At 42.7% G+C, this 12,846-nt stretch overlaps 2 protein-coding genes across 5 annotated transcripts in view; both read right to left on the bottom strand.

Moving 5' to 3' along the window:
- LOC309694596 (junctional adhesion molecule-like) overlaps positions 1-12,846 on the bottom strand; it is a 271,132-nt gene that overhangs the window by 168,337 nt on the left and 89,949 nt on the right. The window lies entirely within an intron of this gene.
- Positions 6,268-12,846, bottom strand: part of LOC309693819 (uncharacterized protein) — a 19,986-nt gene continuing 13,407 nt past the window's right edge. For 3 of the 4 annotated variants that reach the window (XM_082513388.1, XM_082513389.1, XM_082513390.1), the window contains one exon: positions 6,268-11,045. In XM_082513388.1, coding sequence (XP_082369514.1) covers positions 9,471-11,045 — 1,575 coding nt within the window. In that variant the 3' untranslated portion in view covers positions 6,268-9,470. The remainder of the gene's footprint in view (positions 11,046-12,846) is intronic. The other variant, XR_014272708.1, reaches the window with a different exon arrangement.

Raw genomic sequence — 12,846 nt, 5'->3', positions numbered from 1 at the left:
CTGCAATGTATGAGAGCTTTCTTACTGATTAGCTTAGCAACTGCCCCACACTTAGTGTGGGGTGCCATAACACCAGACGTAGCGAGTGCCTCACCCTGCTGCTGGTTAACTACTTCTGATGTGATTGGCGAGGGGAGACTTGGTTTGCTACTGTTAAGGTTAGGTTGGGTCCCATATGAAGAGGACCCACTGCTTCAACCCTTTCACCCGGTAGAGAAACTGCTGTGGTGTCTCACTTTCATCTTTTCTGGCACACATTAATTCTTGAAAGAGTTCTGTACTATTTTTCTCTCTCAGGTGGGCATGGAGAAACCCCTTCAGTTCAAGTACAGTCAAATCATCTTTATTGATTAACATATCTTTAAAAGTTCCAGGCCTTAATATCCTGAGCACTCCACGAACTATCTCTGCATCAGGGAAGCCTTCTCTGCGTCGACCTCTTGCTGACCCAGGCCCACTGGACCCACCGTCTTAGCAACCATGGATCAGTCTCGGCTCCAACTTTCAGCTCGCATCAGCTCCCGTCCTGGTCCCAGATGTCATTTTTGGATCAGTATCAACTGCAAGGTGTCGACAATCCTGAACGAGCCCCCAAGATTTGTTACGGGTCCCAAGGATGAAGACCATGATGACAAATATGTTACCTGTAAAAGCAGGTGAAGAGCGGAGTAAGGAAGACACCATGTGTCTCTGTATTCCTCCAGATTGTGTCTGAGTCTGATTTATTTCACACAAACAAATGCTATATAAACACTACCATGAGCTTTCAATATATAATTCAGCAGGTTCCTCATTCACATCAATTACATTTACTTATTTCACATCCTCAGTGAAATATACTCTCTTTACTGGTTCATTTTCTCTAATTAACATCTTCTTTCATAACAGTTACTTTCCTTACTCATATCAATAAACACATCACATTGTCTTCTACAGTGTCTTTCTGGCTAAACAGTTCAATAACAGTGTCAGTTGTGGCCGACGGTCATAGGTTCTGTCCAATAATATGACGCAAGACTGGAGTAAAAGACATCCATGGATTGGCACTTTATTAATGAAGGAACATGATAGGAGCACAAGAACACTAACTATAGCTTCCTTTTGTGGTGGCTGTAGCTCAGGTGGCAAAGCAGGTCAGCCACTAATCAGAAGGTCGGTGGTTCGATCCCAGGCTGCCTCCTGGCTGCATGCCAAATATCCTTGGGCAAGATACTAACCCCATGTTTGCCTACTGGTGGTGGTCAGAGGGCCCGGTGGCGCCTGTGTCTGGCAGCCTCGCCTCTGTCAGTGCGCCCCAGGGCAGCTGTGGCTACAATGTAGCTTGCCATCGCCAGTGTGTGAATGTGTGTGTGAATGGGTGAATGACTGAATGTAGTGTAAAGCGCTTTGGGGTCCTATGGACTAGAAAAGCGCTATACAAATGCAGGCCATTTACCACTTTTATACTCTTCCGGAATAGCCCAAGTATGGGGGTTAACTAATCAAAATGAAAACATAACCCTCCACACACACAAACATGCAATAACATTAAAGCACATCACAAACATATACATATTTCCAACACGTACTATAAACAAACCAATAACATAAGCTTCACCCATTACTATATATATTAAAACCCTCTTTATCCATACTCCCTAACCTGGCACACTGGTCTGCTCCAAGAGCCCTTAAACAGGTGATTAAGCTGCTTTCACTCTTATGCTCCACATCCTGCAAGAAGCAACCAGGACAGGTGAGTACCTTATTTAGGTTACTCACAAATGATTAACTGTAGACAGCTTTAACCTTGGCTCTTCTCTGACACAGGTAGGATGGCCAGTCCCACTGTCTCTTCACCTTTACAAGCTGTCATTTTAGTTGTATGTCACATAAACCCAATAAAAGACTCCATAAGAACTAAAGTGTTTTTTCTTTATTACACTATTTTAAATTCCCAATCCAACAATTAATCATTAACAATACCAACCAGATAATGGAACCCCTGGTCTCCATTAAAAACAGCAAAACAGTAAATATATGACTAGGGATGGATACCGGTATCCGGTGCCATGATGGCACCGGTTCTGACATAAACGGTAGTAACCAGACAGAAAAGCAGCGCACATTTCGGTGCTTTTTTTTCCTGAGCTGTGATGCACTTTAGATTCCAGCCAATCATTTTACGTTTCCGAGGATAGTAGGCGGGTCCAGGTACGTACGTTCTTTTAGATCAGAGCTACAGATTAAAAATGCCCAAGGCGAAGCGGTCAAAAGTCTGGCTGTACTTGTCACACAGCGGAAATTTGTGTTTTTATGTTTTATCAATCTGTTTATTGGTACATAGTGTTGATTTTATTTGCATGATTTTATTGGGATATTTATATTGCATGTTTGTTTATTGATATTTATACTGCATGGTTTTATCCTCATATTTATATTTGCGTTAATGTTGTACCATGTTCCTTTAACCCACTGTGGACTAAACAGATAATTGTAGGCACCTGTGAGGTGGGGGCGTTCCCCAAGGTGGCCTATCAGCCGCCAGGTTGACCTGTTAAAGGGGATGGTGAGCGCAGAGACAAAAGGAGAGAGGAGTGACGCACGAAGGGTGAGGAGGCGAAAAAGGAACGCGTGCAACCCCGCACGTGTGTGGAACGAACTGCTGCCTGACTGTGGGGCGCCGCGAGTTGTTCGGCGATCCAGTCCTAACGGCAGGAACGGCAACAGTGGGTGGCGATGGCTGCAATGCACGACAGGGCAGGGATGCCCCTCTGCCTGCATCTGACGGTGAGACGAGGGAGGCCGTGTTCAGGTGTGGAGTGGGACGGGACTGTGCGGCGACGCGCTGTCAGGAGGAGACAGGTCTGCGATAGGAGCCCCCTCCCTGGTCTGTTGCTGACGAGTTTTACCATACTGGAAGAGAAGTTCCTCTCCTGTCTCTTTCATATAAGGACCATTCGCCCATGTGTGGCTGGACTGTGGGATTATGGGACTGTGGGAGAGTGGTTTTAGTATGTGGAAAACATGTTTTAGCCTTGTTTTAATGGTGTATAGTTATTTCTGCCGGCAGGGTTTTTAGCGGGTTGCAACACTACTTTTATTGTATACGGGGATTTTGGCTTGTATTTGGGGTTCTGACTGTGTTTTATCCTGAAAATAAATGGTGTGTTTGAGGCCAGCTTAGTTTCTGTGCCCTGAGCGCTGACCCGCTCACTCCCCTTTGCGCTTGTATGTATAAAGACGTGGTGGTGAAGATTTAGGTCTACCAGTCTTAGCGGCTATATACTTCACAGCAAAAGATGCAAACTCAGCAGCCTGCTACAAGTGCTTTAATCAGATACTGCAATACTGTCAAAGGAGGTAACACCTCAAATCTGATGAAACGCCTGGTGACGCATAGCGTTTTTTTTAAAAGCCGAGAAATGCGCCGTATTTGATAGCTTGCTGAGACCTCACACCGTGTACATCTACTGCAGGTGTGGTGCCTGTTATCGGTCCCAGAATTAGCAACATCCCCCAAAAACACGAAGAGTAGAGTCCTGGCCCCTAGCCCTGCCATTGTAGCAGAAATGATGACGGACGAAGATGGCAGCAGCAGCCGTTCTTCTCTGCGTGAGTAGCTTAATGTTGTTCGTGTGTAATTCACGTTGAGTACGCTAACCATGTTATTACATTAATGCATGTAAGGTGAACTAGCAAACATCATCATAGCTACATGAGTATAATTCCCTCGAAGCACAGGCAGACGCAAGTGATTTTCTGTCACTGGTTTATTTGAAGACTTCTCTCCAAAGCTACCGTGAAAACTATACAGCATTAACAAAATAAAACTCGGCGTAAGACACAGCACTAAAAATAACACTGTACAACAAACACGATTGTGAGGAGAAAGTTGTTAGAAGGCAAAGAAACTTACAACTCAGATATCTATTTTTTACATGCACATGGGCGGTCACTGCTCAACCGATGTGACACAGAAAAACCGCCCAGGGCATTCAGAACATCCTTTAAACTTAAAGCAAGTTTCCACAGCAGTAGGAGTGGCATGTATGGAACTGATAATTTTTCCTTAGAAGGACAAAACCTTTCGCTTATCTGCTGAAAAAGGAGGTAACTTTGTATGTATAGAAATTCAGACATTCCCATAAAAGGAGAGAGAGAGAGAGAGAGAGAGAGAGCCAGCTTGTCTGTTAAAACAGGAGGTATGGTATCGTATGTCACCGCATTCCTCTACACATATGGCTTCAATCTCTCTTCCTGTGTTGGTTCCAATTCACAAGCTCTTCTTCCTTTAAATGAAGCTACAACTAAGCATAATCACAAAACTAAAAAATCTCTCATCAACGATAAATCAATAAATACCTCGTTGGCTGCATGCTGCAAAAAGGGAATTAGCTGCCGTTCTTCTGAGGTTTCCTTTAACCGTTTAACTGTGTGGTACCTCACAGGGGTACCACAACAACATCATCCAGGTAGAAAACAGCATATGCAATTTGAGGAAGCAGCTACCGCTCCATGAGGTGCTGAAAAATGGCCGAGGCTTCAAATAAGCCAAACGGAAGTGTGACGAATTGGTACGAACCATACAGAGTGGAGAAGGCCGTTTTTGTCTTTGGACTCTGCAGACAAGGGAATCTGCCAGTAAGCGTTGGTTAAATCCAGCATCATAAAATAAGACAAGCAGTGCTTAACCAGTCCAGGTCAACTCAGGCATTGGACAAGCATCAAACCATGAGACCTTGTTCACTTTCTGATAATCATCACCAATGTTCCCTCTAAACTGCGCGTGTGCTCAATTGCACACTGCTGGCACGGTGTCTGTGCAGAAAAAATCTGTGTTGCACATAAAATTAAATTCTAACCGGAATTGAAATTAAAGTAAATACGTTAACAATTCTGTTTTGCAGTGTTAGTCAGTAAGTGACTGGCTGCTCCAGTATGGGATTAGAACAATGGCACCTCATCCCATAGTCCAGCCAATCACGTGATTCAAATTTGTATATGCGCAGCCAATTAACGTCGTTGACAGGCTATGACAGCGTCCTTATGTGCCGACACCGGTGTTTTAGCTAGCAAAGTGGCGTGGCTAATGTGGAGTGAAGCCACGTTAATGAACACATGTACAACCATTGGAGATGTGAGCAGGACAGATGGAACAAGTGACGTAAAAAGAGTGGACTTTATACCAGTTTTCAAATTGTGTTGATAGGCCACATAAAAAACAGAGTTGTGTTTAAAAAAAAAACTCCAGTGTTTGGTTTTCTTCCAGAATATTGTTGTTTATATTTACTGGGGGAAGAAATGGTAAAAACGGCATTTTATAAAGAAAACGTTATAAAACACTCTCCGCCTGTGAGGAAAGACAAAACCAAAACACCCCACCCTTTCCCATTGGTCAAAAAATGTACCATGCCGACCAATCAAAACATGGCATTTGGTTGTTAAGAAACAGAAGTTGTTAAGAAGAGGAAAATTTAGGCGTGACGGCAGTGTTTTGAGATGTGAGAGATTTGCAACGTTTAGCGCAAATCTTGTGTAGTTAGTGTGTAGTGTAGTCAATAGTTTTGTTGTGTGTGTCAGAACAATGAGGCGGCTGCTAAATGTTACAGGAGTGATACATCTCCTGTTGTCAGGCCTGCAGGTATCAGGCTTTTGATGTTCTCCTTTATCTCATAGTGGACAGAAATTATTTTTTGGAGAGGCACAAATAATTTGTGTGGCATCAGATTTGATGCAGAACACCTGATTGTTCTGTAAATAGTTTGAAATGTTTGTTTAAGAAAAATCCCTTAGCAGCATTTTTAGGTAAACAGCTGCAAAAATCTTTGTTGTTTGCAATACTCAGTAACTTTTTTGAAGAAGTAACTATATAATTAATTGCCCAGCATTGGTCTTTATATATTGTATTTTGCAGAGAGAGTCATAAAGTTTCAAAGTGGTGCTCCATGAGAGTCCTGTAGACGAGCAGCAGCACGATCCTGCATTGCAACTGCAAACCGCTGTTGCAATGCAGGAACATCTGCTTTATTGGAATGTGTGAGATGTTAACCACAATGACTCTTAAAAACACTGTCTCAAAGCTTCATGCCAACAGCATGTTTTTAAGAAAAATCAAACAAATTTTCCTTCAAGATCATTTTAGAGTTTTTAATTAGCTGCAGGATCCTTCTTCAGTGTGAGTGGAGAACAGCCAAGTCGCCTCCTGTCATAAACCTCCACATGTACCACTGAAAACAGTTAAATTAGTTTGAATCGGAAATAATGGGTCAAACTACTTGTTCTGAGACCATTTCTTTATTTTTCACACCAAACTGTTTAATAAGATAAACTCTACACAGACTTCATCAAATATAACTAACACTTTAACATTATCAGGATTTCATAATACAAACTTCAAATCAACAAGAAAACAGCTGCAGAACATGTGGATCAAAATTCATTAAAAAAACAACATGTGGACTTCAAGGACTAAATACACTAAAGTGAAAGGAGGAGCAAAAAATAGAGGTTTAACAGAATTTGAATTAAGTAAAAGTAGTCACCTGTGATCTTTAAAATGGTTCTGATGTGTGCTGCTGTTTTTAACTTTCAACATTTCTTTGCTGCCACTGTGAATAAGATTGTGTTCTTTGCCTAATTGAATAAAGGTTACACTGACTCACTGCTCCATCTTCTGGTACAAACTGGCATTACATGGAAGTACAGCCCAAAACCAGTTCAGCTTGAGTTTCTTTTTTTCTGGACATAAAGTCACAGCAGGTGTTGTTTCAAAGCTGGTGGACAGATTTAGTTCATTTTTGGAGGTTTTAAGAGCAACTGCTGTGAAAATATTTGTAGTTTTGGGAGAAAATGATTTAAGAGAAGATTTTACCACAGCAAAAGATTAAATATGAATGAAGGATTGAAATTGCATATGCATATGTGGCAGGACGAGGTAGAAATAAAGAAAATACTCTTTGCAGTTTTAAAAAGACAACGCCACCCTGGGAATTTCACCCAGAGAATACTGAAAGTAACACTAAATCACCAGGAAGGCACTTAGGTTCGCTATACTCAGTCCAGAGACGAGGTTCAATGAGAAACAAATTGACAATTTATTAATAATTATTTAAAACACCATATAAAAGCACAATCATAAATATTCAAGTACAAATATGCTTAAAAAGGTATTCAGAGCTGAGGCTTACCAGTGGAGGGGCAGGGATGCCACACACAAACTAAAGAAAGAAAACACACCCAAAAAACAAGTGCAGCACACGATCACACACTCACACTAATAAACTAAACAAGGCAGGTGTGTGCACTCAAGGGATCCCACCACCAAGGCACCCTAGTCTCCTCCACGTCGGCACTCCGCATCTGAATAAAAGAAACAAAGAAAATTTTAATATATTACAACAAACTAATGTGTAGCGCCGGGGGATAACCCAACTGCAGGACCACACTGGTGATCTACAGCTAGAAAAAGGGCCTCCCACCAGTGGTGTAACAAAAATCCAAACTACAAATCAAAAACAATAAAACAACATACAATCTGGATAAAACTCTAAAATCTGGAGCAAACGGAATCGCCGTACTGCTCCAACTTGCCGTCCACACGACGAAAAGTTAACAGTCAATCAATATGCACGGCAGCTGACTCCGATAACCGGCATGCATATGGCCGTTGTCCACGCCGACATCCACTGTAAAAGCTGACAGCAGCAGGGAAAGAAATCTCGCAACGGGAACAGACGGTAAAAGTACAGCAAGGCAAAGGAGCAGCACTTCAGTTCGCGTAGCTTGGCGCAAAACTAAGGCCCACACTTCCTGCGAAGCATAATAAATAATTACTATAAAAGAACAATAGAAGGCACAGAGCGTAACAAAAGTTGATTACGTACCAAGTAAGCCGTGTCAAAGAACGTAAGCAGAATAGCTCAGAGGAGGCTTCTATAGCTACGACCAGCCGCGATGGAGGCTTCAGAAGAATAACCCGCAAATGATCTCTACCACACCAAAGGGAAGTCAGGTAACCAAAAAGGAGATCACAGGCAAGCGACGCAGGGACACTCAAATGGCCACTATTTATACCAGCGCCCCCTAATGTGCCAGGCTGAAAGTGGGTTGGACCGAGGGATAACATTCATCCTGCCACACATATCTATACATGCAGCTTCCTAAATGTATAATTCAGGATTATTCACTGCAGGTCCAGAAATCAGAGCTACCTCATCAGATCCAAGTGTGACATCAGCTGACACTCTTTACAGGAGATTCCATCTGAACTCTGTGGAGCCTGATCTCAAGGTTTTTAAGTCTGACCCTGAAACCAAAAGAGGATCTTTCTCTGTCTTCAGATTCATTGTGATCCAGTGATTTCAGTCCTGCATGATCAGGCTGATGTTTGCACAGAGCAGATAATGAAGTGAAGGTTTTTGCACATTGGTAACAGTGAAACAGTTTATTTACAGCGTGGGATCATTTGTGTTCGGAGTATGAACTGAGATTCCTGAAACTCTTGTCACACTGGTCACAGCTGAAGTTCACTTCCATGTGTGTTCGTTCATGTTTGTTACAATGACCTGATCGTGAGAAGCTTTTGTCACAGTGTCTGCACTTGTATGGTGTCTCTCCTGCAGTGGTGAAGGATGACCCACACTGGTCACAGATGTGCTTTTTGACCACACTGTGGAAGAGGTCATGTATTTTTAATATACTTGGTGTGTGGAAGCCTCTCCCACATTCTTTGCAGTAGTTCATTTTGTCTCCAGTGTGTCTACGTTGATGTGCTTTTAGGTCCCGTTCGTGATTGGATTCGTGATTCCACAAAGGTCAAAGAGAAACGCTTTCCCACCACCACAGTGACGACAGGGTTGAGAAATGGATCCATGTTCTTTGCTCCACTTCTAAACAAAGACATTGTAAATCAGGGAATTCCTTCAACGTTTTTATCCTGAACGTCGCCTGAAATAAAAAGCATCTCTGCCAACGTCCAATTACATTTTACTGTTTACATTACAACACTCAGCTTACTGAATGAAAATGAGTCTTCATTGTTCAAAACAGTTCATTCAGTATAACTCCATAAGTTTACTGATCAGACTTTTTCCAAACAATCAGGTTAAAATTACAAGATAAAAAATCAATACATCCTCACAGTAACTGCACTTCTAGAGTTACTTTCTGGTGTGGATCTGTTGGTGTTTTTTCAGCTGATTTGGAGCTTTAAAAGTCTTCTCACACAGGTCACATTTATAAGGTCTCTCCTCAGAGAGTTGTTGTAGCTGTGCATCGGTTGTAGACAGTTTCCCACACTGATCACAGCAGGAAACATCAATTCCAGTGTGAATCCGTAGGTGAATATTTCGGTACTATTTGTCACTGAAACTTTTTCTACAAAAGTCGCAGCTGTACGCCTTAATTCCAGAGTGGGTAACTAGATGCCTGTGTAAGTCGCTATTTAGAGCAAAAGCCTTACCACACAACTCACAGTTGTGTGCTTTAAATCAACTGTGGATGAGTTGGTGTCTTTTTAAGGTTCCAGCCTCGGTAAAAGACTTTCCACACAACTCACAGCTGTACGCTTTAACGCCACTGTGGATGAGTTGGTGTCTTTTTAAGTTTCCAACCTGGGTAAAAGACTTTCCACACAACTCACAGCTGTAAGGTTTAAATCCACTGTGGATGAGTTGGTGTGTTTTTAAGTTTCCACCCCCGGTAAAAGACTTTCCACACAAGTCACAGCTGTAAGGTTTAAATCCACTGTGGATGAGTTGGTGTGTTTTTAAGTGTCCAGCCTCGGTAAAAGACTTTCCACACAAGTCACAGATGTAAGGTTTAAATCCACTGTGGATGAGTTGGTGTCTTTTCAAGCTTCCAGCCAGGGTAAAAGACTTTCCACACAAGTCACAGCTGTAAGGTTTAACTCCACTGTGGATGAGTTGGTGTTTTTTCAAGTCTCCAGCCCGGGTAAAAGACTTTCCACACAAGTCACAGCTGTAAGGTTTAACTCCACTGTGGATGAGTTGGTGTTTTTTCAAGCTTCCAGCCTCGGTAAAAGACTTTCCACACAAGTCACAGCTGTAAGGTTTAACTCCACTGTGGATGAGTTGGTGTGTTTTCAAGCGTCCAGCCTCGTTAAAAGACTTTCCACACAAGTCACAGCTGTACGCTTTAACTCCACTGTGGAAGAGTTGGTGGGTTTTTAACCTTCCAGCCCGGGTAAAAGACTTTCCACACAAGTCACAGCTGTACGCTTTAACTCCACTGTGGATGAGTTGGTGTGTTTTTAAGTTTCCAGCCTGGGTAAAAGACTTTCCACACAAGTCACAGCTGTAAGGTTTAACTCCACTGTGGATGAGTTGGTGTCTTTTCAAGCTTCCAGCCTCGGTAAAAGACTTTCCACACAAGTCACAGCTGTAAGGTTTAACACCACTGTGGATGAGTTGGTGTTTTTTCAAGTCTCCAGCCCAGGTAAAAGACTTTCCACAGAAGTTACAGCTGTAAGGTTTAACTCCACTGTGGATGAGTTGGTGTCTTTTCAAGCTTCCAGCCAGGGTAAAAGACTTTCCACACAAGTCACAGCTGTAAGGTTTAACTCCACTGTGGATGAGTTGGTGTCTTTTCAAGCTTCCAGCCCAGGTAAAAGACTTTCCACAGAAGTCACAGCTGTAAGGTTTAACTCCACTGTGGATGAATTGGTGTTTTTTCAAGTGTCCAGCCTCGGTAAAAGACTTTCCACACAAGTCACAGCTGTAAGGTTTAACTCCACTGTGGATGAGTTGGTGTTTTTTCAAGCTTCCAGCCTCGGTAAAAGACTTTCCACACAAGTCACAGCTGTACGCTTTAACTCCACTGTGGAAGATTTGGTGAGTTTTTAAGCTTCCAGCCAGGGTAAAAGACTTTCCACACAAGTCACAGCTGTAAGGTTTAACTCCACTGTGGATGAGTTGGTGTCTTTTTAAGTCTCCAGCCTGGGTAAAAGACTTTCCACACTCATCACAGCTGTAGGTTTTCTCTCCTTTTCTTCTGTGAGGTTTGTCGGCCTCCTGAGAGCGCTGACTTCTCGCTCCATGTTGGTCCTGCAGTGACAGAGATACAAACAGAGGCAGTGAGTGAAATGCAGTCGTGGAACAAACTGAAACTCCCTCCATTGGTGGAATCAAACATGTCAACAAACACATTGTAGGTGTGTTTCCACCACCTTCTGGTGGCAGTATCACATTACAATGATGTGCTACAATGAGAGTTGTAATGAAAATGACATTATTGAAGAAATATTGATCAGCAGAGAAAATCTTTTACGCATAAGAAATTTCAAGTTCAACTGATGATATTGTTGTTTCAATGTATGCTTATAAAAAAAGATCTTTGTATTTTCTTGTAACTTCGGTGGTTTCTGATTCGAATGTAGATTCTGTATATATGGATGAGCTGTCATGGTCTCCGTGCCTGCCCGGTCGGCCCCACAAGGCTACAATTGCTGTTGCTGTTTTCTCCCTTTCTGCCTGGGCGGAGCTCACTGTGGGCTCCCGCCCTTGGCCCACACACACACCTGACAACACTCACCCATCATCACCGGGAGCACTATTTTAGGCTGAAACACAGATCCTCTCGTCACTGGATGATTGTACCCCTAACGTTAGTGTTCTCACAGCTCTTGTGCTTCATATCCGTGACTTGTGATTTGTTGGTGACCTGCCTTCTCGTCTGCTTCAGATCTCCCCCCCCCCGGACCTGCGACCTCCCTGCTACGGGAAAGTGTGTGAGTGTGAGCGGAGAAGACGTGAGCGAGTTACCCTGTGATTCCCCCCGGAGTTTTTGGATCCCTTCACTGTACATTTATTGCACTGCACTGTAAATAAACCACACCTTGGAGATACCTTACCGCTCTGCGTTGAATCCCTGTACCAGATCGTGACATGAGCCCAGGATGCAAAAGATAAAGCTGCTGTTATCATGTTTTTAAAAACACACCAGCTTTCAGTAATATTCTAACTAGGGATGCAACGACACCCATTTTTCCAAACCGATACGATACCGATACTTGGATCTGAGTACTTGCCGATATTGAGTACAAAAACCGATACTTCTACCACACACAAGTTAAACTTAACCAGTAGTAAAGAAACGACCCCAGGCAACTCTTTAACACAAACGAAACGTTTACTGAACACATCACAACACATCCCTTTTTTAAACTCAAATAATATTCCCATTCCTTAACCAAATGAAATACACTGTACTGTATAAATGAAATAATTCCCTTTCAAATTATATTACACAACCCAACTCATGTTATCACCTTTTGGTAAGTGACTCACTAATATACACTCCAAAACACGTTATATAAATCCACTAAACACACAATATTCACACATGGGCCCCACACACACTCACATTCACACTTGTTGCAGGCCTGTTTGCTGCTCACGCCAGACGATGGAGAAAAATCCTCTTCTCCCCAGTAAGAGCACAAAAGTCTGACTTACAGTTCCGTTGCTCGGTAGGTCACCGTTCACCAGTCCCACACTAAATCCACTCCACGGTGGTGCGACCGTTGAAACAAAAAGTCACTTCACCCACACTCTGTTGTGAAGCTCTCACACGGTTAGCTTTCTAGTCACACACTCTTTTGTGCTAGTTAACCTCAGTAAAACTAGCCGAGTCTCTCACTTTGGTTCAGCTAACCTCGTGCATCTCTCTATGCCGTTCTCTTCTCCTCCTCCATTGCAACAGATACACAGGTCCCGTTTTATGCTACCTTCATGGGCCTCCAGAAAATTAGAACTCTGAACAATATTTAAACTCCATTCAGAGTTACATACCATAAAATAATACTTTATGATTAACATAACAGTTTGATTGCTCTAATTACCTGTA

This window comes from Aulonocara stuartgranti, assembly GCF_965226115.1.
Source record: "Aulonocara stuartgranti genome assembly, chromosome: 3".
NCBI classification, from domain to species: Eukaryota; Metazoa; Chordata; class Actinopteri; order Cichliformes; family Cichlidae; genus Aulonocara; species Aulonocara stuartgranti.
The sequence above is the reverse complement of the archived record's forward strand: the minus strand, read 5'-3'. Positions and strand labels throughout refer to the sequence as shown.